General features: G+C 41.7%; 1 protein-coding gene across 3 annotated transcripts in view; it reads right to left on the bottom strand.

Moving 5' to 3' along the window:
* The window catches only part of cacna2d1a (calcium channel, voltage-dependent, alpha 2/delta subunit 1a), an 80,313-nt gene extending 55,205 nt beyond the window's left edge, over positions 1-25,108 (bottom strand). For 2 of the 3 annotated variants that reach the window (XM_046379084.1, XM_046379085.1), the window contains exons 1-3: positions 24,649-25,108; positions 9,169-9,250; positions 6,652-6,768 (exon numbers count right to left, since the gene is read on the bottom strand). In XM_046379084.1, the coding sequence (XP_046235040.1) occupies positions 6,652-6,768; positions 9,169-9,250; positions 24,649-24,740 (291 nt within the window). In that variant the 5' untranslated portion in view covers positions 24,741-25,108. The remainder of the gene's footprint in view (positions 1-6,651; positions 6,769-9,168; positions 9,251-24,648) is intronic. The other variant, XM_046379086.1, reaches the window with a different exon arrangement.
* Positions 25,109-25,835: the final 727 nt, after the last annotated feature.

Raw genomic sequence — 25,835 nt, 5'->3', positions numbered from 1 at the left:
TTAGGCTCTCTGAATCCAGCATGAGGGTCGCAGAGTCCACCACTGCTAAAAAAAAAAAAAAAACAAACAAAAAAAACCTATAATAGAGAAGTAGTTGGTGATATAAATACACTGGATGGCTATTGAAGAAAAAATGAAGAGCAAAAATTGGATTTGTTTTCATGAAAATTCATAGATGAGATGAGATCTTAATCAGGCCTATGGGGTCAGCACAAATGCTTTTATTTCAGCTACTTTGATTCCAAGAGGACTCAGGATTCATGTCATTATTTTGTTGTCCTGCAGGCTAATTCAGTGTGCCGTGACAAATATCTCAAACTGAGACACAAAAGTTGAAATTTGATTTTAGATGATTGAAAACAGTGCATTTTGTCTCTGTTATGGAGATCTCTGCCTGTGTCACTGTGGGAAGAGGAATGACCTATTCCTCTGGGGGAAGTTAACCGCAGGCACCATCAAAGAGTACTGGTTAAGAGGAAATGGTTCAATTATTGATGAGAACAGAGTGAGAGGCCTGGATATCAGAGGGAAGCCATCTACTGTCAAGGCAGGTTAAAAAAAAAAAACGTCAATGTAATGAAGAAACGCACTAAAAGGTGTCAAGGTGTGTGTGTGCCATATGTGTGAGTTCATTCAGCAGGCCACACCTGCATGCACACTGCAGCTCACAGTTATGCAGGCAACTACATGTGGGCTCAGGATGGATGGATGGATGTAATGACGATTTTTGCTCATGTCATTATCCACCTGCTGTTCATTTGCACTGTTTTTCACCCACTTGCACTATACTCCACCCTGCACTACCTCACTTTTAGACTACCTCCAGAAACATATTTATTTTACTTATCTTATTTTATTTTGTGTTACCTTATTTTATTTTATTCTTCTGTTATACGTTACTTGTTACGTTCTATGTATGCACCAATCACCAAGACAAATTCCTAGTAATGTGAAACCTCTTCACTTACAATGGCAATAAAGTCTTTTCTGATTCTGATTCTGATACTGATGAAGGTACAGTGGAGGAACACCTGAGTCATAAGCCACTCAAGAGACAGAAACTGAGTAAGAGGAGGCAAACAATGCAGGGCAGGTCGGTCATTTCTCTTTCTTTGATTAGGTCAGTCAGCTAAATCGAAGAAAAGTTTAAAAACCACCGGTGATGAACCTTCAAACGCCAGGTTAAAAAAAATACAAAACATTTCTAGACTACAATTTATCTCGTGCAAAATGTATCCTGTTGGAGGCAGCACTATGGTCACATTTACACAGTCTGTAGCTGGATACAGTATTAAATCAGGGGGTTTCATCATCTCACACTGCACCCCTGACAATCCCCTGCCCAGACTGAATGGAGGACCCCAACATGATGATCCTCAGGCAAGTTCTGGTGCCATAGGAAGCTTCTTTTCTAATAGGTGGATTTGTTAAAAGTCACACAGAATGTAAACACACAGAATAATTGTTCCAAACTTGGACAGAGAAAAGCAGATGCCAGATGCACACTTGAAGTATCACACAAAAGACACTTTTAATGTAAAGTGAGAGCAGATGTTCCAGTCTTCCTCTGAGAATACTGTTTTTCTCCGAGAGGTAAAAAACAACCACTTTAGGGGCAAACAGTGTTTTATGTTAAACTGAATTCATGTTTCAGAAGATGCCAAGTTTGCTTTCTGTGAGTAAGGATGAGAAATTACTTATGGGGATACTAATTGTAGTGCAATTAGCAACTTGTAATACACTAAAATGTCTTTCCGGTTCTTATATTTTTGTGATTAAAAAATATTTTAATTTATGTGATTAATGTCTAGCTATGTTTACATATACACAATAATACCTCTGCTGCAGACAAGTAAAGCAACAGTCTGGTTGCTTACATGTACAACATGGTAGAGTTAAAAACATGATGTGCCGATTTATTCTCAAGCCACTCTGAAGCACTGCAGCTATAATGGAAGGCTTTAAGAGAAGTTGGGGGTGGGCAAGACAGAGATAGGGGATCAAATTTCAAAATGTAATGTTCCTTGATTTCAGAAGGATTTATCATCCATATTCAAACTGTGCACACACACATACACACGCACACACACGTTCACACAGGAGGGAAGAAATATGAAAGGACGGAAAAGGAGAAAACAGGAAGGCGGGCAAGGCGAAAACGGGGGAATTTGAACGAAGAGTGACAGAAAATCGGGGTGAAGTTATGGGAAAGGATGTTACAAGGGAGTTGAGGAGCAATGAGGATGGAAGGATGAGATTGGAGGGAGGAATGAAAGGAAGAAAAGACGCAAAACAGGAGAAGCAATACCATATGTGATGAGAATGGAGAACAAGATGAGAGAGAGAGAGAAAGAGGATTTCAGGGATGTGAACAAAGGCTAGGAAAGGCTAAAAAAGAAAAAGAAACTGTGACTGCACTTGTGTGTGTGAGCATGCAGATCTCCACTTTGTGTAGCCTGTGTAATCTCCAGAGTTTTGTCAGCAGCGGAGCTCACTTACAACAGCGTCCGCCTAAAGAATCTGACTCATCTTCTGAAGTATCAAAGTGATCGGGGAGACAACTCTCAATCTGGCACACATCGATATGTCCCTTAAAAAACTAAAATAATCAGCCACTGTATGACAACAAGACTTTCAGGGCTTTTGCGCGAGGTAAAAAGTTCTCTCGGCACTGCGGTGGTTTCTCTTCTGTTGAGAATTCTGCTTTCACTTGACATCCTATTAAGGACAACGCAAACCGAATGTAGAATACTGCGGCGCAACATGAAAGAGGCAACTTCTTTGATCGCCCATGAGTGCTTTGGAAACAAAATTATTTCCCCAGTCAGATCACAAACACTTTGGGAACATTAACTTGAAATGACTGAGACTGTATGGGTAAGGAGTGATGCTCCAAAAATAAGGAAAGAGTTGGGTACATGGAGATTTTCCATGTCTGAAAAACTGAAAAATGAAGGAAGACAGCAAAACCTAAAAAAAAAAAAAAATGTCTATGAAGTCCTTTTAGATACTGACTACTGCCACAGATTCAAGCCCATCGACAGCACTGAAACATGGCAGAGATACAAATCTATGTTTGTCGGACAGAACTGACAGTAAGCAGTTCAGCAAAAAATATCGCAGCCAAAAACTAACAAACTGGAATTAAAGTTAAAACACAACTTAATAATTATTTTAGACTTATGACACTGTGTGAAATTTTTGCCCCCAATGGATGTTGAGCAAAAAAATCTGATTTGATAATAAAATATATCCACATATTCATGTTAGGACACGACGCAGTGTGAGCTGAAGGGGAACTCAAGCTCGTCTGACCGGAGTGTAGGAGCAACGTGGAGCCAAACAGCACTAGATTATCAACCCCAGATTGTCAAGTCAGATTGAAAAGTACAGATTAAAATCTGTGGTGTTACTTTAAGTATCAACATCAGGTTTTTAAAATATTCTATTTCACTGAAGTAAATATATTGTGTCTTTATAAGTGAGTCTCATGTTTTAACTTTAAGAAGTCATTGTCTCATTTTACAAACTACCAGCAACTTTACTTCCTGTTTAGGTCCTCTAAGCATTTTCCTCTCCCTGTTTACTTGCTTTGTTTTTACTGAATATGCAACCTTGTGACGCTTTAAAAACGAGTTTTAAAAAGGTTGGATTTTGGCAGTCGCTAAAACCTTGCATGTAACGATGGCAGGATGTGCGATTCCTCTCGTGAACACAATCCAGGACAGACCCACTGTGAGCATAATGACAAAACAAAAATGAAAAATCAGTTTTTCTCTAAGTAGCCACAGCTGCCAACATCAGGAGAGATCGCATGTGAAGGGAGCACCAGCATTAAAAGCAGCGACTGAACTGAGGTGACAGGATGGTCAGATGTCAGATTGACAGACAGCAAATCTAAGCAGGCCCCTGATTAAGTTAATGACAGCAGCCATCATTCTGATGAGATTGTGTTCCTTGACAATTGCTGGCAAACGCACAAACACCCAGACACACACAGAAAAACACACACAAACAAATAAACACTTGCAAAATATCGCCGAAGGGGACGAGCTGTCCCAGTGTAAAGAGAAATGCCACCAGTCAGAGGAGCTGCGTTTGCTCTGAACTGTACAGCTCCGGGGTGGAGACACAGACAATTTCAGTGGGTATTAAAGTGCTCTGCCATGATGTCTTACAGTACTCAGCCCTAATGTTGGTGTGATTTTCTTTTTTCCATAGATATGCAGATGATGTGACACCACAACGAAGATCCAGAGGAAAGGGGTGAGATCTTTACCTGCCAGATTGATTTTCTCTCTCATCACTTTACTTTCAAGGTCTGGAACCACTGGCCTAGTTTATGGGCTTACCAGCATGGTTTATAAAGGCAAACAGAAATCAATAAACAGCCGGGGCTTATTGGGTGAGACGAACACTAAGCTGAATTTATAGGTTTGCACAGCCTTCTGTACTGGGTGGGTGTTTGCCTAAATGTATCCATTACAGCAGAGCAGACCGTCTTCACTGGAGATATTTCAACTTGTCGGAGTAGGACTTATCAGCATCTAATCACAGAATAACAAGAAATCAGTGGAATATCTGGAGGTGGGAACTGGTTTATGTACTGCAGCACATAGCAGTGCTGTGTGAACAGCAAGAGAATACTGCCTGCTAAACTGTGTATTAAGAGGCAAAGATCTTAATGGAGTGGAGATTTGTATTAGGCTCCCGGTCTTTTCAAAGCTTCCTCGCTCTACTCATCATTTCTCTCCACACACCCAGCCATTCAATGTCTCTCTTTCTCTTAGGTGGAAAGCTATAACCTCTCACACAGTCGCTCTCTTGTATGATCACTTCATGCTGCGTGTAATCTTCACTTCCAAATGGAAAAAGGGATAGACAGAGATACGAAGGAGGGATGGATGAAAGAAAGCGAAGGATGATATGATTACAGGAAATAAAAAAAAAAGAGTGCTGAAGGTGGAAAGTCAAAGGGGAGAATTCTTTACCACATAGATTGAAACCAGTGCACAGTAATATTAGATTAGTGTAGGTCAGGCCAGCAACATTACAGATGCTGCAGTCATCCTTTCCTTACGTCCATTTTGATTCATGATTCTGCTAAGTGAACACAGGAACTATTTATGGTCCCTTACATAAATTGATCGCCATAAAGCTAGCTCAACTCCACTTCATTACACAGGACACCATTTACATGGCGCCGCCTCTTTCCCCTCTTCAGTGCTAATGCAGCGACAAATAAATTTTCTGAGAGGAACACAGACAATCAACATATGGTGTTTAGCTAATTATATAAAAATATATATTTATACATGTCATCCCTGCTTGCCTCCCTCGTTGCCTTTCACACTTTCAGCAAGGAGCTCGACAACTGTCGTTAACTCACACAGGTGAAATACACAGCAGATGGTGTTGATAGGATGGAAGAACAAAGCCTGTAGTTTAACATCGCAGGCGCGTTTCTCTCCCAAGGTGCGACCCAACACCAAAAACTAATTGTCCCTCATCCCCTGGCAATTATTGGAATGTAAGAAAAACAAAATGCTCGGCTGGATTGATGGGGTAATCAATGAAAGCGTAGCCATGGCAACAGGCTGTCTGGCTTTAATTGGATATTTCTAGCTCCTGGAGCCAGATTGATCGAGACAGGGAGTGCCCGGAGATCCTAATTCAGTTGGCTAGATACTGTTGTGTTTAAACTCAGGAGCAGTGAAAGATTGCACGGATCAATTTAGCTTGTTGTCCACATGCAAACAAGCCCAAGGAGGTAGAGCGGGTCGTCCATTAATCTGAGGGTCGGAGGTTCGATTCCTGGCTACGAAACACAAAACTCTGATGGCTGCGAGTGTGAATGGTTGAGCACAGAGATATTGTGGACCACTTTGGTTGGATATGCAGTGCTGTAGCTGACATGTTTGGCAAAAGTTAATAACTATAGGTGGTATTGTTTCTAGAAACAAAGGAACCAAATTCAGCACAACCTTACAGTTCTTCCGAGGTCTATGAAATGTCTTGTCCACCATTCAGCAAGGAAGAGGTCAGCTACATGTGGTGAACACTTAATGTTCACTTAACAAATAGAAGCATTTGGTTTGCTGTACTGGTCATGGCATTCTCCTTTAGTTCAAACAAGAGGCCCACAAAAAGGATTTGGTAAGAGTCCAGTTCAACGGCCACTGGAAATACAAAGGACTTATGAAAGCTGAAACTACACAAGGTCATCTGTTTTTCAGTTTTTTAAAAAAAAAGACAAGTGATACAACACATGCACACCATGAAATTTTAATATTTTTGGCAACCTAGAATGAGAACTCTGAATTTAGACAACTAGCTGGAGGATGTCTGCTTATATTGTATCATCACGTGGCCTGAAGCAGTGGCTGCGTTCCAGTGTCTGTCCTGATGTGAAATGAGGAGAAGCAGACTGTTTCTGTGAGTATGCTTGGGCTCCGTGTTCAGAGAGACCCTGGATCTGATCTCACCAACAGACTAGAATTTGTATTTTATATTCTCAAAATCTCCTAAAAATAAAAAATAACAGCTGTTGCAGGTCCAGTTGATAACAAAGAAGAAGCAATAACCGAATGCTTTCTCACCCCTCAGCAGCAAGGTTGCCACAAGATCATTTCGTGTCACCATCACACTAACCTTCAGGGCTTCGGAGCGGTTAGCCAGCAGTCTCTCTATATTCCCAGCAGCCGTCGCCACCAGTTCCCTCGCATTGTTGGTCTCCAAAGTGAAGTGAGGACTGTGTTTAAGATATATCTGAGACAATCAGAGGAAAGGAGCAGAGGTCAGAGGTGAATGAAACTTAAACTGAAGATGTCAATGATGTCAGGTCAAGGTGTTTAAAGTAAAAATGTCAGTCCCAAGAATAAGAATAATTTAGATCACTAATTGGTTTTACATAGTCAACCTTTTCACATAAACTTCATAAAACTAAACTGCAGTTCAAAATAACACGATCATAGGAATTATGGGAGTATGGCATCCATGTGTTCTCCTAGCATTAAAACCAATGAAAATGTGTATAGTAGAAAGTGAGGGTTGGGGTGTTCTGTCCCCTGCAGCAGGCAGGCTCATACAGGGATGATCACGGGATAACCGCATCGTGTTATCAGAGACAAACAACATCTCAAAAGGAGCTTTCTGAAGTTTTGTCACTCCTAAAATACACTACATAGACAAATGTATTGGGACAGACCTCTTTATTATTGAATTCCGGTGCGATGCGGGGCTTTTTTCAGTGGTTGGGCTTGGCCCCTTACTTCCAGTGAAGGATAATCTTAAAGCTTCAGCATATCAATTTGGACATTTTGGACATTGCTATACTTCAGTTTGGAGAAGGCCCTCTTCTATTCCAGCATGACTGTGCCTCAGTGCACAAAGCACAGTCCATGAATACATGTTTGGTGTGGAAGAAGTTGACTGGCTTGCAGAGCCCTGACCTCAACCTGATTGAACACCTTTGGGATGAACTGGACTGGGGATTGCAAGCCAGGCCTTTTGGTCCAACATCAGTGTATGACCTCACAAATGCTTTACCGCATGAATGGGTAAAAGCTTTCTCAGAGTGGAAGCTGTCTATGTATTTAGATTGCAATGTCATTAAAGTCCCTGTTGGTGTAACGGTCACGGTCCCAATACTTTTGTCTATAGCCAATCCTCAGACGTGCTGACAGCATTAGAGGTCGTCTTCACCGACCTCACTGACCAAAGCACAATGACTTAAAAAAGGAAGCTTCATGTCCACTGATTGAATTGCAATGTCAGGTTACATAACAAGACCATTTACTGTGCTATGGAAAATGCTCCAGCAAAAGAAATAAAAAACACAAATGCCAAAGAGCCAATTATTTAGCAGCCTAGAGGGATTTCACTGTCCGACATTCAAACCACAGGACTGAGGCTTGTGCACGTATTTGTCTTCATCCCCCAGGCGTCCGTGGGATTTTTGCTGTAGTGGAAAAGCAATATTTAAGAGTAATACTTCTGAATTTTAGATTTGATTTATGTTATTACACAGTATGCTGTATGAGTTTCTTGAAAATTCTATATTTTATTCTGTTAAGTTGACACTGAAAGTACTCACATTATGCAGTGGATCTGGGATGCCTTAATTGAAAACTAACATGACAGCCAGTGAAAAATGTGCTGCTGTGTGCATCAAGGTCTGCAAATTGTGTTAACATTATTAAAAATATTAGAAAGTGTTCCAATTGTACAGGATGAACTGTACAGCCAATCTGGAACATTCTGCACATCTATTATTAATTTGCAAGCTGCTTACCACTCCCTTTTAAATTCTGCATGTGTACAGTACATTTTCTTATAAACAAGGGCGTTTCCAAAAACTTCCGCAGCTGCAAAAGTTTTAAACTGAGTATACGGCTATACAAAATATGAGTACTTCTAATTCTCACCTCTAGCGACAAGTCATGCAACCAAATCAAATAAAAACACATTCTGTAATGATTTCTGTGACTCTTTGAAGCTGACTGACTTTGTTCTCGGAGGGAGGGGGGAGCAGCAGTTCCACATGCATTATGTCAATCTGCGGCTCTAAAAAGCCTCTTCTTCTTGGTCGGATGTAGGCTTGTGTGTGGGTGCGTGAGTGAGTGTGTGTGTGAGAACTACAGCCATCATGGTATAGTCGTGACTCTGATCTTATCTGAGCGTGCACATGGGGCTGGCAGAATGAAATGATGCAGTGTTATGTCTAATGAGAAGGAACTATATATAGACTGGTGATGGATTGTGACAGCAGAGTTCATGCAAAAAGGGTTAATGAGTGTAAGACAAGTGACACGCACACACGATAATACTGAATTTCTTTTCCCCATAAGAAAACCAGAGACAGAGAGATTGACCGCTGAGCGAGAACCCCCTCCTGTCTTTGTGTGAATAACACAGAAGTGAGTCTGCAGAGACTTGACAACAGCACAGGTGTTTAAGGTGTTTACTTTCTAACTGATACAGCAACAGCCTATACAGGATCTGTGACGGGTCCCAGTCTTGAAGCTCACCATGAAAGTTAATGGCGTGTCTCCTAGCAATGCAAGATCCAGAACAGTTACAAACTTTTTCATCTTTAGAAGAAAGTACTAAATTGAAGCAACCATTACAGTCAGTGTGTGTGTGTGTGTGTGTTGAAGCCATGCTTACCTGTTTTAGGTTCTGCATACCACTGGTTGTGTCTATTAATGTGATCAACTCTTTTTGCATCTGGTCCACCCATTCCTTTATTCTAAGAACACACACACAAAATAAAAACAATCAATTAGCCAACCAATCCCCATGTACCAATCAAATTTGTTGAGCTGCTTCAATCTCATTTGGTTTGAATACAGCCCATGTGAACGCTTGACCTAAAATGAGATTTATTGCTTACCATCACAATATGCTAAAAAAGCTGTATAGATTCAGGGGACGAGAAGCATGAAATAATAATGTTTAGCCAAGTGAATGCAGTGCTCTACTCCACATAAGCTGTGCATTAAGGCGAGAGCTATTCATAGTTTGTCAGCATGAGAGTGTCACATCCTCAGGGGTGAGACGCTGGTTAATGTATTCTGATGAGAAAGGGGACGGAGAGGAAAAGACAAAGAAACAGAAAAAGAGCACAAGAGAGACAAGCGCTCATTAATTAGGGATTTAAATTCCTTTTAAGTGACTTTAACACAATTTATAAGGATTAAAACATACCTGAAATTCATTTTTATTGTTGGTGCATTACAGAAAGCTCAGCATCACGACTACCAGTAGTATTCTGAGATGCCTGTGTCAACGTCCATGTGTCCATGAACATATCTAAACAGTAATCAGCAGCTTGTCTAAACTGTTATAGATCAGCGTTCTAACTGTAACTTAGCCATGAGAGTTTTACGGACACCAGCTCTTTATATGGAGTTGCTGGCATTCATTTCAGGTCAGGTTATACGTGTGTGTGTGTGTGTGCGCGCACATAGCGTCTATATGAAACCATATCCACCATACACTCACTGTCAAAACACCAATGATTCTCCTTACGTGGCAGGTGCAGTGTGACGTGGCTCTACACCCCAAGTGCACAGTACAATTTTTTATATTTATTTACACAAAATGGTTTACCCACTGTATTTAGACTGTAATAAACTCATTTTGCTCTTTCAGAAATAGTTCTAATAGTTTAATTAATTGTTCAGTAAATGTGAAACTACAGCAAGCGGCTGGGAGGCTTTGGATAAACACAACAAACTGCTAGCCTGGCTCCATCACATGTTGCTTTTTCCTGTGTCTGAGCTAAGCTAAGCTATGAGGCTGCTGGTGGTAGCTTCATATTTACCAAGCAGACCTAAGTGTAGTATTAATCATCCCACCTCATTCTCTGCAAGATAGCCAATAAGCATATTTCCCAAAATGTTGAACTACTCCTTTAAGCTAAGCAAAATCCTTTAGTTCAAGAAGGTTTTATTTTAAACTTCTCAAGTGATGATTTAGATTGTTTTCAGCCCATGCAGTATTAAAATCCCAAATGCATCTCAATACTTTTGCTAACCTCCTGCTGCTCAACTCCACAGAACATGTTCTGAACCCTCTGAAAACAATACACTGTAAGTACACCAGCAAACCCTCCCTCCCACCCAGCTCCTTTACAACAGCCAATAAAAAATACATGACATAATCCATAAAGAAAATTACTCTTTCTCCCCCACAGTTTGAATTAACCTCTTCACCTCCCACACAGCTGAGGGGCCTTGGACATATGAACCCCGTCTATGTTATCTTATTTAAAAAAATACAGCGTAATGTGAGCACGGTTAGCTAATGCTGGAAATGCGCAGCATAGCAGCCACACAGTATATTTAGCCCAGTGAGAGACAGCTGAGGGCAGGCACAGGGTGGTCAGCACATAACTCTTTCTGTCCCCTGCACAATCACGTGTACATGTATTAATCTCTCACAACAAACCTTAAAGTGAATTTATGTTTCAGAGTCATAGTCATTATGTTAGCTGAATACATGGAGCCAAGTCCAGGGTCAGGACAAGGTTCACTAACCATAGCAAGCAGGTGTGTGTTAGGGTTGTTATGCAAAAAAGGCCAGCTGGCCTTAATCAGGGAGGGTGGGTCATTACAACAGGTGTCTTATGTGAGTGCATGTGAGTGTATTCTTATGGTTCATCAAAGAAGAACTGAAGTTCATTATATGTTCACTGTGCTCACTGTGTCTCAATACATTTGAATAAAAGTTCCCTGTTCAATGCCACATCGATAAGTAGATCAGTCAAATTATTTATTTATTTATTTATTGAGCGTACTACGGCATATTCTCATTACATCTCCTTTAAGTGTAAGGCATTTAAAGTGTTGCAGATCAGCAACCTAGTCACTGATCCCAGGTCAGTGTCACATTACTAGATAGCTCTGGTCATGACCTAGCTGATACTAATCCTGTGTTTGCTGAGCTTAAAAACATGATCCAGGGAAAATGCCCAACTAGTTCTGGTTTAAAGTGGTCAGTTCCTTTGGTCATCTGCATGAGCCTGGGTGTTTCTACATCCTGTCAGCTCACTGCTAATGGCTAACTCTACTTACTTTATACTAGAACTCTGAAATCTCTCTGATCTTGGTTTTAATAAAGTCTCTTGGGTAAAAAGAAAAAAAATTAAAAGGCTAAGCAGTGTTCTGATTAGCCACTTCCACAAATAACCATATTCCTCTTATCAGTGAAAAGGACATGCATTCCCTGCATAACATCAGAATGCGTGGCTTCCTCAGAAGTGATGAAAGAGTTTGCTGTATGTTTCCGAGGAGAAGCAGAATACACAAAGGATATTTTCATGAAGAGAAGGGCAAAACGAGTAGAAAATAAAACATTCAATGAGAGAATGGAAACTTGGAGCAGGACATGGAAAAAATTGCATCATTATCAACTCCCATGCTCCTTTTCTGCACTCTTCTCCTTCTCTCAATCTCTGCCTCTCCCTGGGGAAATTGGAGATGGGTGGGAGTCTGGGGTAACGTGGACAGGAAGGAAGCCTCCAAAATGGCTGGTGAGCCATGTAGAGCCACTCGGCTGTGTAGCGGAGAGACTGCAGGGCTGGACATGAGACGAGCCATGTGAAGCTCAGCCAAGTGTGAGACCTGCTGGCATGACAAGCCTCTTTTCTCTCACACTTGTCCCACTGAGTTATTAATATCACTCACTTATGAAGCAGTTTATTCCCCCTGATAGTCAATTGACAAAGGCCCCTTTTCTCTTCCTAATGTCTTTTGTTCTGTTTGTCAGTTGTGTTCACTCAGTTGCTTGTTTACTCACACTGACACACAGCCACTAATTGTTTTTCGTCCTACTATATCATTGGTAAAACTTTGAAAGGGAGAAAAGCCCAGTGTTGTGTTGGGGTTGACTTCTACCCCTGACTTAACCCTTTAAAGGGCACTCATTGAAATACTTGTAAATTCTACTACTAGTGCTTGGTGGGAGTCTGCAGGAATGTCCTTATGTTGAAGCAGCAATGAGGCTTGTGTTTGACCATTTGGCTTTCTGTCTAGCAATCCACTGCAACAGTTCAAGCAGACAAGAGTCTCTCTAAGGATGAAAAAACATAGATGTGCTTTCAAGCGAGGTCATTCTGCAAGGTAGGAAGTATCTGTCAAACTGGGCTACAAACATGTTTTTAAAGAGCCGAAGTTTGACTGAATGGGGCGAGGTTATGTGACATAAATTGGCTTTAAAGGAGCCGCTTGTAAAATAAAATTCCAAGGTGTCTCCAAAAATACGGTGGGCAGCATATCACAAGAGTAACCACCAACTATAACATCCAAACTGTTGTTTCTTCATATGCTCTTGTTAAAATTATAGATATATCTTACAAGTTAAAGTAAAATAAAGACAAGTATCACAGAGCTGGAAATGAGCCACTGTCTTCCACATGTGCACACACTCTGGGCCTGGATTGGTTTCATACTTGTTGGAACTGAGAAGAGAAACTCTGATACCTGTCTAACTCAGCGTGTTGTTTGCAATAGTGAAATGTGACTCAAGGTGCACGCGTTACAGATCATCACAGGTTCACTGACTTCAGAGAGTCCGAGACACACTTGGCTGGAGTTTAGACAAACAGATCGTCTGATATGAGGGCTCCGACGCTGAAAAGATGACATTAAAATTTCATCAACTTTTTTCCATGTCACAAGCACAAATGTGCCAGTGAGTTAAATGGTGTGAAATTAGATGAGGTGGTGGTGAGCGGTGTCAGTATTACCACAGACAGAACCACACCACATCTCTGCAGAAACAAAATCAGAAAAGCCTACAGACATGGGAAAGAGAACGTGACACCTTTCCTGCTAAATTAGCTCATTCCTAGACAAGCTGCATGTTTAGTGATACATATGTCTTAATTTGTGCTTAACTCATGTGTGGTTGACGGGTAGAGTAGCCCCTCCCCCTCTCCTCCAGCCTCCATCCCTCTAATGACTGGAAAAGATCTGCCTCCACTACACCAGCTGTCATGTGTATGTGTGTGTGTGTGTGTCAACTTCAGTGTGTAACCAGAGCACTGGATCTATCAGAGGGCAGTATGGGGGTTGCCCAGGGTCAAAGGTCACCAGGACAGGTGCATCTTTGTGGAAGCTCTTAGTGTAATGAAGTGGGTGTGACCCGTTTGTGCCTGCATGTTATATAACCCATCATTCGGAGTGATGGACCTGAGCACAAGAAAGGACGGGATAACAATTTAGGGAGTGAGAACTCAGAAGAGGCTGTGAATTTAAAGCTTAAAGCTGCACTAATCAATAATTCTGGTTCAACAACTGGTCAAAGAACTACATGTAATGGAAGAGGTGCTGCTTCCACTCACCTGGTGGCCAGAGACGTATGACTTGGATGTGTAAATAGTCAAATATTTGCATCTGATACAATCTGTTCGCCACGGCAACTTTAAATTGTGACATCAGCGATGTGTTTACGACCCACAAAAAAACAATCATGAACGCATCTAATTTAAAGCCTATACACTGTCCTGTTTGTAAGGTAAAAATTACGTTACTAATATGTTTGAAATTGAAGGCAACTCCTGCTATGATCACATTATGATGAGTAGCATACCGGTTTATGATGCCCAAACAAGTTACTGTCTGCTATTATTTCAGAATTGCAAGTTAACAAGAAAACAACATAAAGCAAGTCTTCAGATGTTTTTATGCACACGAGACCTTCTCATCACTCTCTGCCACCTTAGAGGAGTGAAAAGGGAAAAGGAAAAACCTAACCTAAAAACTAAGGAACACCTTGACTCACCATCGGCAGAGCAAACAGCCTCGCTCTGCCAGTTAGGGGCAGAGTGCTCCGAGGGGTGAACACAGAGAAGTGGACACAGGCCCAGAATAGAGACCATGACTCAGCATCAAGAGCACTGCTGCCTTACGCAGTACCTCTGACCACATTAACCCCTCCAGCTGAACTGTGTGTGACTGTTGTGGTTTTCCTTCACCTGTTTTTCTTGACTTTTAAAACTACAGCCTTTGGCCTTTAGCTGTTGAGCAGCAGTTTAAACATCAATTTTAAAGCCTCTTGGGTACCAGGTATTAGGACACCATTTACATTAAAGGATAAGGAAAGTACAATTCTGGTTGATTAAAGTGGGTCTGATTTTTATTGCTTTCATGTTCCATTGATAAAGATGTCAAAACTAAGGTAAGGAGGGAGGGGGGGTGCCAGTCCTAAAAGCACTAAGAAAAAACCTTGAAATATGAACATCTACAGTTCCACGACAACATACTCCAGAGTCTTGTAGTGAGATTGTTTACCCAAAGTATCTGAACATCTATCACATTTTACAGATTTTTTTACAGATTTTACTTCCTGGTTTAACATTTCCTGTGCAATTAGAGATTATTAACAACACTTTGTTAATCTGCCTGATCATGTGACTGCTTGTTTCTTGACCAACAGCCCACAATTATCAGGTGAGAATAATGTTGTTGCTGACAGAAACCATAAAACTAAGTTGTATTTTATGTAGAAATTGACCTCAATCTGTCCTTGACTAATACTTTGGTCCTACTTTTACCTCCATTCAAGGTTTAGATAAAAAGCTCACATTTTGACTGTCACTGGGGGTTTGCAAGAGCTTGTAATCCACCTTGAAAAAAGACGGTTCCCCAGATGGAGTTCATGGAAAGAAAATTTTACCTTCCAGTTTTTGTGCCATCTATACTTTTATACCAAACTTATTTCTCTGTCATTTCTCGAAAGAACAGCAGAGGGGGAACCCTGTGGACCATATTCTTAAGCTCTGGGCTGTCAAAGTATTGAAACAGTTTGTAATAACACATTTTTTCACATCACCTCAAGTGAAACTCACGGTAAGAATATTCATATTTTATGCAGCATGCACACCACATCTTTGATCAACAGGGAACGAGAAAGCAAAAGCACGTAGGTTTTCACCATGATGACCTTACATTGTCATTCAGCTGCAGAGGCTGTGAATTGTCATTGTCATTTCCTTGGTTTTATAACTCGTCTGTCTGCTTTCCTTCTATTATTTTACCAACGGATAAAACTGACACAATGTAAACAACCCGAGCCAAATGAAAGTCCTGAAAATTGATCCAGAGATGCTGGACGCTACATCATTTCGACTTATTCCCCGAAAGGTTGGCTTCATGCCCGACATGCCTGTGTACGAGCAGCCGCAAGAATCCAGGGCTCAACATCCAATCTCAGAGTTTCCACTCCAGTGCCCTCTCGTCTTGTAAACAACCTCGTGTTTTTATACTCAGAACCAAATCTGCAGATCCACATTTGATCTCTTAATACCACCAAAACAGTCACGGTGGAAGCATCTGACAGCAAACACTCTTTTCCTTTTTTGCCCCCCCCTCCCCTTCCTGTCTCATCATGTCGTGAAGACATGGTTTCCAGCAGCTTGAAACCTTAAATCCTCATCTGATAGTAGTAATTTGGGTTTCTAATCTGTTCTTAGAGAGAGAAAAGGCTGACATCCTTACAGCAAACAGAGAGGATGCACAAAAAAAGACGGAGATGGCAGCATGGATGTAATTGAGCCACTGGGGGATAGCTAATAAGAGCTCTGATGATGAGGCGAGGCGTCTAATAAGCAGCAAGCCTGACAGAGCTTTTTGGAAGACAAACACTTCCTGTTCCACTTCCTGTCTTTTTCTTTATGCCCTGCCATACTTTCTCACACTCTTTATTGTTCTTGAGTAAATTTATCACTTTGTCCCTAGTTTTTCTTTTCCTTCATCACTTGGATCCCTTTTTCAGTGCATCTCCTCTTCATTTCTTCTGTATTCACTTCTTTCGTCCACCTCTCTTACAAGAGTTTTTCTTGTGTCCTTTGTATTTTCATCCTCCAAACTCCACATAATTAATGGTCTTATTTGCCACCTGAGGCTTTCTATTTTCTCTCAAAATGAACTCATAAAGCTGAAATCCTTTGTCCTCCTCCCCTCTCACAGAGAAGACAAGTGATGATATCTTCTCCTTTATTGAGGTCAATAACACCATAATTGCCAGCTTTGTAAATGTCTTGCAGCCTCATTATCTTCCATGGCATGGTTATTGATGCTTCTGCTTCCCTTCTACCACTTTTCCTCTTAGCAAGTCAGTCAGAGCATTTTACCGCAGCCCCCCTGCCTAGATCTGAAGAGCAGTGTTTAAGTGAAGGCTTGACAACAACATTTTCTACGCTCCATCAACCACTTATGCTAGGGTGCATTACAGCTGTGGAAGAGCTGACAATACACTGTATGACATCATTACGAATTATAGGGTGGTGCCAGTAGGGTGGGCAATCATGCATTGATGGAGCAGGTGTGGGTTGCAGGCTGATTCCAGTGGGACTGATTTAGCTGGTGAACTTCTAGAAGACGAAGAACAAACTGCTTAGTATTGACTCGTTGCGCTCAGTTTGACTTTAATGCTACATCACGAGCATTTCCAGCTGACACAAAGACAACAAGTCAGACTACAAGGCAGCTTCTTTCTTTATTAACCAAACCTAAATATGTTGATTCATTAGTGCTGGATGGCATGATGATATGCAGAGTGTTAAGGTATGTTCATACTGGCCAGAAAGCAAAATTTTGTCTTGTTATTCGGGTGAATTTGTCTTTGTGGCAGCAGTTTGGGGAAGGCCCTCTTCTATTCCAGCATGACTGTGCCCCAGTGCACAAAGCAAAGGTCCATAAAGACATGGTTGGGTGAGTTTGGTGTGGAAGAACTTGACTGGCCCACACAGAGTCCTGACCTCAACCCCATCCAACACCTTTGGGATGAACTGGAACGGAGATTGTGAATCAGGCCTTTTGGTCCAACATCAGCTGGAAGCTGTTATAGCTGCAAAGCTGTGTGTGTATTTAGAATGCAATGTCATTAAAGTGCCTGTTGGTGTAATGGTCAGGTGGCCCAGTACTTTTGTGTATATATACAGTAATTTCCGGACTATTGAGTGCACCTGAATATAAGCCAAAAAGAAAAAAAACCTTGTACATATATAGGCCACAATTGTCTGTAAGCCCCAGGTGTCCACGTTGTCAGTCTCTCTTTCATTGTCACTCTAAACGTCACTTTTATCTTGAGACAAAATCCATAAATTAGCCGCATTATTGTTTGAGCCGCAGGGTTCAAAGCGTGTGAAAAAAGTAGCGGCTTACAGTCCGGTAATTACGGTAGTGTACATTTTTTTAGCGCTCAGATCAGGTCTTTTTTACAAATGTGACATGAAGTTGTTACTTGAGCCATCCGTTTGTTGTATTCAGGTGTTTGGATGTGAAGGTTTTAGGTTCAGTTTGTAATAACGTGATTAAGGCTTTAGATAATATTGTTTAATTTTATGCCTTGAACATCATGGCACTCTGTCGGAACAAATTAACCTTTCTTCCCTGTTTCTGTTCGTCCATAAATAAATTAAAAGGGAATGAAAAAACATTAATCTATTCATTCACAGTAATTTGCATTCCAAGAAATATATGTGGTCTGACATGCACATTTAGTTATCTAAGCTCTGTGCTCTCCTGTCTGTCCACTGGCAACAGAAGCTGCCACAGAGGGCCGAGGGTCAGGCTCTTCTCCTACCCTTGCCCACGTTTGACCTCACACTCTGGACCACAGCTAGATGGGACTGACTCGCCGTACCCCTAATGCCTGGTCTCCCTCGCCCACACCCTTCACGTCAAAAGACATATACGTCCTGACAGAACTAACAGCTCCCATTGTATCACCTCTCCCAGCAGGTGTCTGGACACATTAAATGGGAGCAAACAAAATCGTTGTGACACCTGCAAGTGCTTGCACTCGCTGCAGAGCAATCACACCTGCTGGTGAGACTATTATAGGCATGCAAAATCTGATGTGAGACATGCTCACTTTTGGTCTACTCTAATGAATATTGGTCAGGTTGTGTGATGATCTCCTTGGAAAAAAAAAATGCGTAGGATAAGGAAGGTATGACTGATTTTCTGATTGTTAGAGAAGACAAGTGTGAGTTAAGGTTCTTAGTATACTATCAGTTAAAATCATTGTCAAGTAGTGGATTACAGGGTGCAACTCAACATAGAATGAGTAGTTTGTATTTGCAGAGTAAGGTTTTTAGTCTCCCATATTAATGCAGAAAATAATCGTTATTCTGTTTAAACTTTGACTGTTTTTCCTCCATTTGTCCATCTTCGTCCCTCCAGCTGTCTTTCTCTCTGCTGCGTGTCATTTTGAACTCCACTCAAATGACTACACCTCCACATCTCTGTCACCTTCACACTTTATGAGCAAACTCTCGACCCATCCACCCATACATCGACCTTACCCTGCCGTTTCTCTGACACACACACACACACACACACACACACAATCTTGGACAAAGTGTATAAATAGAGAGATTAGAGAAAACCCTACGGCCAAAATGTCCAATTAACGTCAATCTAGACGCCTACACAAGCAGACTACTGTTAGTACTGTTCTGAGTACTGGTCTCGCTGATGGCTACACACAATGTCCAGTGCAGTGTAGTAGTGTAGTCTGGCATTAACAGCTCTTCTGCTGCAATACGACTCCATTAAGGGGCTCAAGAGAAGCTATCACAGGTCAACATGGGTCCACTTTTCTCTGCTTCTCTCTCAAAATATTACACATCGGATGGGATGACCACTAAAGGTATTTTAAGCACTTCACGCCTCTAATGTGTGATTAAGTTGGCTTATTAAGTCCTTAACCACATTTCTGGATATTTATAGGAAACTTTCATTTCAGAATTAGCTAGTAGACACTTCTAAAATTACTGCTGGTAATTTGCTATGTAGTGAGCTTTTTGGAGTCCTCAAATTATTTATTAGAAGGGGAAGAGTCACCTTAAACATAACCTGTTGTTGCAGTGTTTTACTTTACCGACTATTGATTAGTTTGGCAGGCTATTTCTTAATGTCCTTTGAGACTTACTGAAAAGCTTATAAATAAATAAACCATAAACTGAGGAAGGAGTGACACATTCCTGATTTACAGCACAGCCTTAAAACCACGCTCCCCGTGCTTTATATTGCAGTATGCAGATGTGCTTCCTGTACTGGACAGGCCTCCCAACCAAACAGCTGTTAGCTATTCCCAAGGTTGCCTGGGAAACGCTGCAATGGAAAATTTTTGGGAATTTCCATGTTCCAAAGGACTGTGGGGAAGTAATACGGCATCGGGACTGACTGGCACCGGGGCTGCATCGTTACTCCCAACTTTTCTTTTCACAGATGGGAGGGGGGACTTTAAACTTAAACCAGAGACTAAAGCAACACACAGAGGCCACATGTAAGCAAGGGGTCCACAAAATTTCAGTGCAGGGAGATTTATGGGAAGCCTCCTGCCACTCTATACCCCTCTGTCCTGTGTCTTCAGCCATGCCTGAGACACTCAGCGTCCCTTCTCCAAAGACAGTGGTTTGTCTAAATATAGCAAAGGCTGAGATTGGGCAAAGGGGAGTGAGAGGGGGAGAAGAAGGGAGAAAATGGGCGGGTGGGGTGGGGTGTTGTGATGGGGGGTTGAAGTGGGGAAAAAGTGTGACAAAAGAGCAAGAGACAAACTGTGAAAGCAGGTGAAAGAAAATAACGTGAGAAGAGAGCACAAACATTATCCATGGGCACAGACCTTGCGTGAATGTGTGTAACAGATATATAGATATATGTGCATATATAGACAGAGAGAGAGAGAGAGAGAGAGAGAGAGACAGAGAGAGAGAGAGAGAGAGAGAGAGAGAGAGGGACAGCTGCTTAAGTCAAGGCAGTAACATGCTTCCTGAAATACACCTGCTAGCAAGTCCCTCATGGCCAAGAGGTGCAAATCACAGCCAAGGAAACTCTAGACAGGCTGATCATTTCCATCTGCTCATTACATTTGATTCATCCACTTGAAGCCTCTTGGTATTATCAGTGTCATACTCCAAGTTAGATTTGACACTGGAATAAAAGTTGAAGGAAAATCTAATTTAACAATTTTTTCCCCATTTTTTCATTCCTCAATTATATTAGATGAGACATTTTAAATCTCACCATCTCTCTCCCAAAGCAAGAAACAAGATCAAGGCTCTGTGATTTAATCAAGACACAAGTCCTGGAGCTCATATATATATATATATATATATATATATATATATATATATTTTTTTTTTTTTTTTAAATAGAGATGTAGGCACATTTTCCGGCTCAAATCCTCCAGTACCACAATGACAACAGCACAGCAAAATGCAGATGTAAAAACATTAACAAGTTTCACTGTTCCATGTCAACTTTTAAATAACGATTTCAGTATTTGTCATTTCAAGCGATCAATGTCTTCTTCATCTCTCCGTTTTTCTACACAGCTTTTATTGTCACCATATGTCACTTTTTATGTCTGAACTGCTCAGTAGCAGTGCATCCAAGCATCTGGAGTCCAGAGGAGGTTTGGCCCTGAAATAAGATGCATATGGGTGGCCTCAAGTGGGAACTGAGCCATATTCATTACAGGCCACAGGGATGGAACGAGTGTCAAGACCAAGAGAGAGAGACATCAAGCAAAACTAAGGAAGACTGAAAACTAACACCAGGGAAATGACACCCGATTCGAGAGAAGACAACAGTGAGAACTGATCGTATTTCGACATTAATCGCAGATTTTCTCACTTTTGTAAAGAAAAAATCTAAATGTGAGGCTATAATACCGCTCTCACCTCCACTCAGTAAATATGAAGCTGGACGCAGCAGGTGGTGAAACATGGACGGGGGGCAGCAGAACTGGCCCTATTCAAAGGAAGCAAAATCCACCTACCGGCAGCTGTAAATCTCACTACACAGCACAGTATATCTAGTTTGTTTATTCTGAAGTGTAAGAACAACAATTTGTCTATATATCTGCATCTTGACTGGTCCTAAAGTCTTGTCATCACTGTGAGATTATAAAGTGGAAACACCAGAACGTCACTACTGCAGATCAAGAAATAATCCCACTTATAACTACACCTAAAGCCACAAACTCATCAACATCAACATCAACTTCAGCTGAAAGCGAATGTCAAAAAACTATTCCTCTGAGTCCACCTAACGTTGTAACCTTGTCTTCCCTCTCAGTCTTGTCCTGTATATATCTTTATACCATCCCTGCTCACAGCTGCCCATGATGCTCTCTGTGCATATGAAGTGCCTCCTCGCATTATGCCCACTGATCGCCAGAGACGTGGCCGCAAACACGAGGAGCGTGGCTCTTTAGCTGGTTGAGCATGAAATCTGGTTAGCCTTTAAAAAAAAAAGGAGAGTGGAAGAAGAAATGGAGCAGAGGGTGACAGAAACTGTGGGAAAAAGGAGAATGGAGACAAAATATGTTGTTTCAGTGACTGAGGCACAAGCCAGAAAGAAACATATGATCAAGCCCTCGATTGGACAGCCGAATTCAGCGCAACGCTTTGGCAAACAATAGCACAAAGATGTGAACGCGTCTTGTGTTTTTGGCTGAGAGGCTGGCTACAGTAAAGAGTTTGCATGCAGAGTTCATGCTGCACAAAGTCCGTAAGCAATTGACATGTGGGATCGTGAAGGCCAAGCAGTCTGGGTTTTCTTGCTTGTTTTCTCCATCTCTGTCTTTTCCTTTTGTCTCCCCTGATCTCTCAGTGTGCTAGTTGGCGCCGAGATCTCTGGGGCAGAGTCTATGACATCAGACTTTGCATTTCAGATTCGATGATGTTAATCATTTGGCTTCAGGGAACGACGAAAAGAGAAGAGGAGCGAGGGAGAGATAAAGAGATAGATAGAGGGAGCCGGACAGAAAGGGAGATGGACAGAGAATGAACATGACTGAAAGGGAGGGCGACGAGAAAAAGAGAGTGAGAAGGGATGGAGGGAGGGCTGAAAGAAAGAGAGCGGACATGAAGATCTGAAGCAGACAGATGCTGGCATGCGAGGTTAGAGATGGAGCCCAGAGATACAGTCACACTTCAAGCCATGAGACAGCGAAGTGAGAAAGAAAGACAGGAAGACAGAACATGGCAATGCCAGTGTGCACATACTGTATTTAAATGTTTGTTTTTAGTCACAGAACACTGAGCTACTTAAAACCTTGCTTATCCGTATTTCTGAATTTCCTGGAGGAGAACACGCTGGGTCAGTCTCTCCATTACTTTATCTCTCTGTAACTTTCACCTTGAGGAGTCAACATGAGGCTTGTCACTCACAATCACCATCACTACATATGAGTTCACTGAGAGTAAGACTGACTGTGGTTAAAGATGGGAGCACAGTGGGAATGAGAGGAGTTTTTTTTTTTTTTCCTGGTCTTGGAGGATTTCTTGTTTTGTGCATTGAATCTTTCCTCCACAGCAAGAAAATGTCATTATCACTGATGGCTAACAAGCAGATGTCAAAATACAGACTGCATGAGCTGAGTGACTGACTGTTTTCTTTGATTCTGGCATCCGTCTTTTCTACAAAATGAAGTTTTCCGAATTCAGAAGAGCTCCTGCCAATTTTCTGAATTTTAATATTGTTATTTTCCTGCCAAATTACCAGTTCTACTCAGTAAGTCAACCATGTCAGTAAAAGCGGATCTGCAGCTCGCCAAGCCTGTGTGAACATCATGCACACAACCCACAGATCAATCCACTTAGTGCCCATGAAATATAGGGAGTGGGCAGGCCACTCTGCTAGTCTGACATCATTGTACTCGGCCATTAGGCTGAGTGCCATCATGGCTCACCACGTCTCTCCGGGCCCAATTCTTGGGCTGCGTTCAAAACCAAATGCTGTAGTCCTGCCTTTGTTAGAACCATCTGGAATCTTTTAAACCTGTTGATTAAGTGCGAGGTGCAGCATCGCCCACCTACGCGCTTGTTTAATTTGAGAACTGTGTTCCGCTTACTGTGGACATATCATCTGTTACATCTATTAATGCTGCACTGCAAATATAGAGGTTGAGAGTCAAATTTAGACAGAGTGATACCTCTGTATATCTCAAGTTCATCACCCATCCTGCGGGGTAAGGAGAGAGTGAAGCTCAAAGCTGGAGGCAAAAACACTGGGACTTTGGAAACAAAATATACAGCAAAGCTGAACTGCAAGTCTGTATGTTGGAAATAGCATCCATATGGTGGATTTAAGTATTTGTATCTAAACAAATAAGTGAAATATTTAGTGTGCACACGTTGCTGCAAACTGGCAGCGAGCAGTCTGTTAGATGTGTGCGTGAGTTTTATAAAACAACAGTTGCACAAGAGAAGTCTGGTCACAAAAACTGCCCACACTGTCAGCAGAAAAGCTCATTTCAGTCCACTATTACATAATTTTAGGGTCAAGGCTTACAATTATTTCCCTTATTATTATTTTGTTGATTAATCAATGGATTATTTGGTCTATAAATCATGTAAATCTCCATCATGACTTTTGACCTCTTCATGTTGCCTATTGTGTCTGACCAACAGTCAAAAATTATTTGATTTTAACAATTAACCTTACCAAACTGTTCATTTCTGTAACCTAGTAGTTTCAGTTCTGTCTCATTTTGACCATCCCGTCCTGATCACAGGAGCATCCGTCCCAGCAGATCCCCAACAGACTCAACATGAACTCTCCTGTACTGTGAAGTAAATCAGGGTTATCCACAAACATCTTCTCACGTGTGGATCCCTCAGACAAACTCTAAACTAATAGCTAAAACGTTTGTTGAAACGCTGCAGGAAAAGTTTGGGAACCCCTGAGCCACATTCAGACCTCAGCCTGCTTTCGTGGGGCGATCCATTTGACAGCAAGCCACATGTCACGCTGCTGCGGATCTGCCTACGAATGGAAAGTAGCTTTGAATATCACGTTTCATAAGGTAAAGTTAAATCCGAAATAATGTGCAATCTTCATCACTTGGCAAGAAGCAAGAAGGAGGCACTTTGTGCTTCTGCTGAGGCGCTTCGGGGATCACGTTCCACCGACTGCAATTTATCGAGTTTAAATTGAATATAAACCTCTGAAGTGTTTGATACAACAGTGCAAAGTGCTTTAAATGTATTTTTACATCTTCCACTATCAGAAAATAAATATTGACTCTGATACATAGGAGTCTAAAAAGTCAGGCTGTCGATTTTTTTTTTTTTTTTATCCAAGACTTTCAGAAGCCAACAGGCTGTTTGGAAGCTGTACTCACATCTGCGCTGTGGGGAATTGTCCGACCGACACAGACGAAATGGTTGATAGCAGTAAAAGTAGGCAGACTGGGTAATCCATAGCTTTGTTCATTTGCCCTCGACCGGGATCCAGACAGGAAGAAGGTGCACAACAAAAGAGGGGATCACAAATCCACAGCGCCGTGCGTACTTCTCAGGCAAACGCCTCACACGCCGCCATCGGTGCGCGTTTGGAAACAAATCTCATCTGGTATCTCTGTCCCCCCCACCGGCGGAGTTGAGGAGTGTGCTTTTTTTGGTTCAGCCGTATGTGTGTGTGTGTGTGACTGTTAAGTGAGTGTCTCAAACTGCGATAGGCTATTAGAGCAGATCCACGACGTGTGTCAAAAAAGAAAAGGAAAAAAGGGGAGGGCGCATTCAGATGTTCAAGCCCGGCCGGCAGAGCGGTGCCTCTCCGCACACTGCAAAAAACATCTCAGCAGTCGTCTAGCAGCGACGTGCTTACTGTTAAACACGTGGGAAGTGTGTGCAAGTGGGTGAGATGTGTGCAGCTTTTCCCCCACCGATTTGAATTCAGCTTCCATTTCTGAATGCTTTTCTGTATTCTGTGCAGTAAAGCTTTCGTTTCTGTGAGAGTCCTGACAAAAGTGTGACAATGGAGCTAATTAAACCCACTGTTCGCGATACACGTCTTAAAAAAACAAAATGACATTAGACGACATAACATGGACAAATTTGAAGTGTATATTGCTATTAATGATATTTTTTACAGTGTGTGTGTTTTTTTTTTTCTCCGTGTGTGTTTGTGTTCCTGACGCACAAATGGGTTTCCGGGCGCCCTCTGTACCCACTACAGGCTGCAACAATTACGCACGTCTCTCTCGCCTTGGAGCCTTATCGAGCAGCGGACACTTGGCACAAACACCGCCTCGTCACCGCTCAACACCACGGAGCCACCTTCACAATAACGAGGAGGTCTCCCTCTGTCAGCGTCCTGTGATCTCCTGCTGCTTATCATCACAGTGACAGGAAGGATTTAACGTTTCGTATACATATTCTGTTTCTCATCCTCAAATTATTTATTTATTTTTTTTAAAATGAAGCAGAATAAATTTGCCACTGCTTTGTTCTCCCTCTTCTACATCCTTCATGATGAGAATGCACCACATTTCACTCCAGATAAGTAGGACTTGTTTTGGTCACATGC

This window comes from Scatophagus argus, chromosome 22 (assembly GCF_020382885.2).
Source record: "Scatophagus argus isolate fScaArg1 chromosome 22, fScaArg1.pri, whole genome shotgun sequence".
In the NCBI taxonomy this organism is placed as follows: domain Eukaryota; kingdom Metazoa; phylum Chordata; class Actinopteri; family Scatophagidae; genus Scatophagus; species Scatophagus argus.
This window is presented reverse-complemented; position numbering and strand designations above follow the sequence as displayed.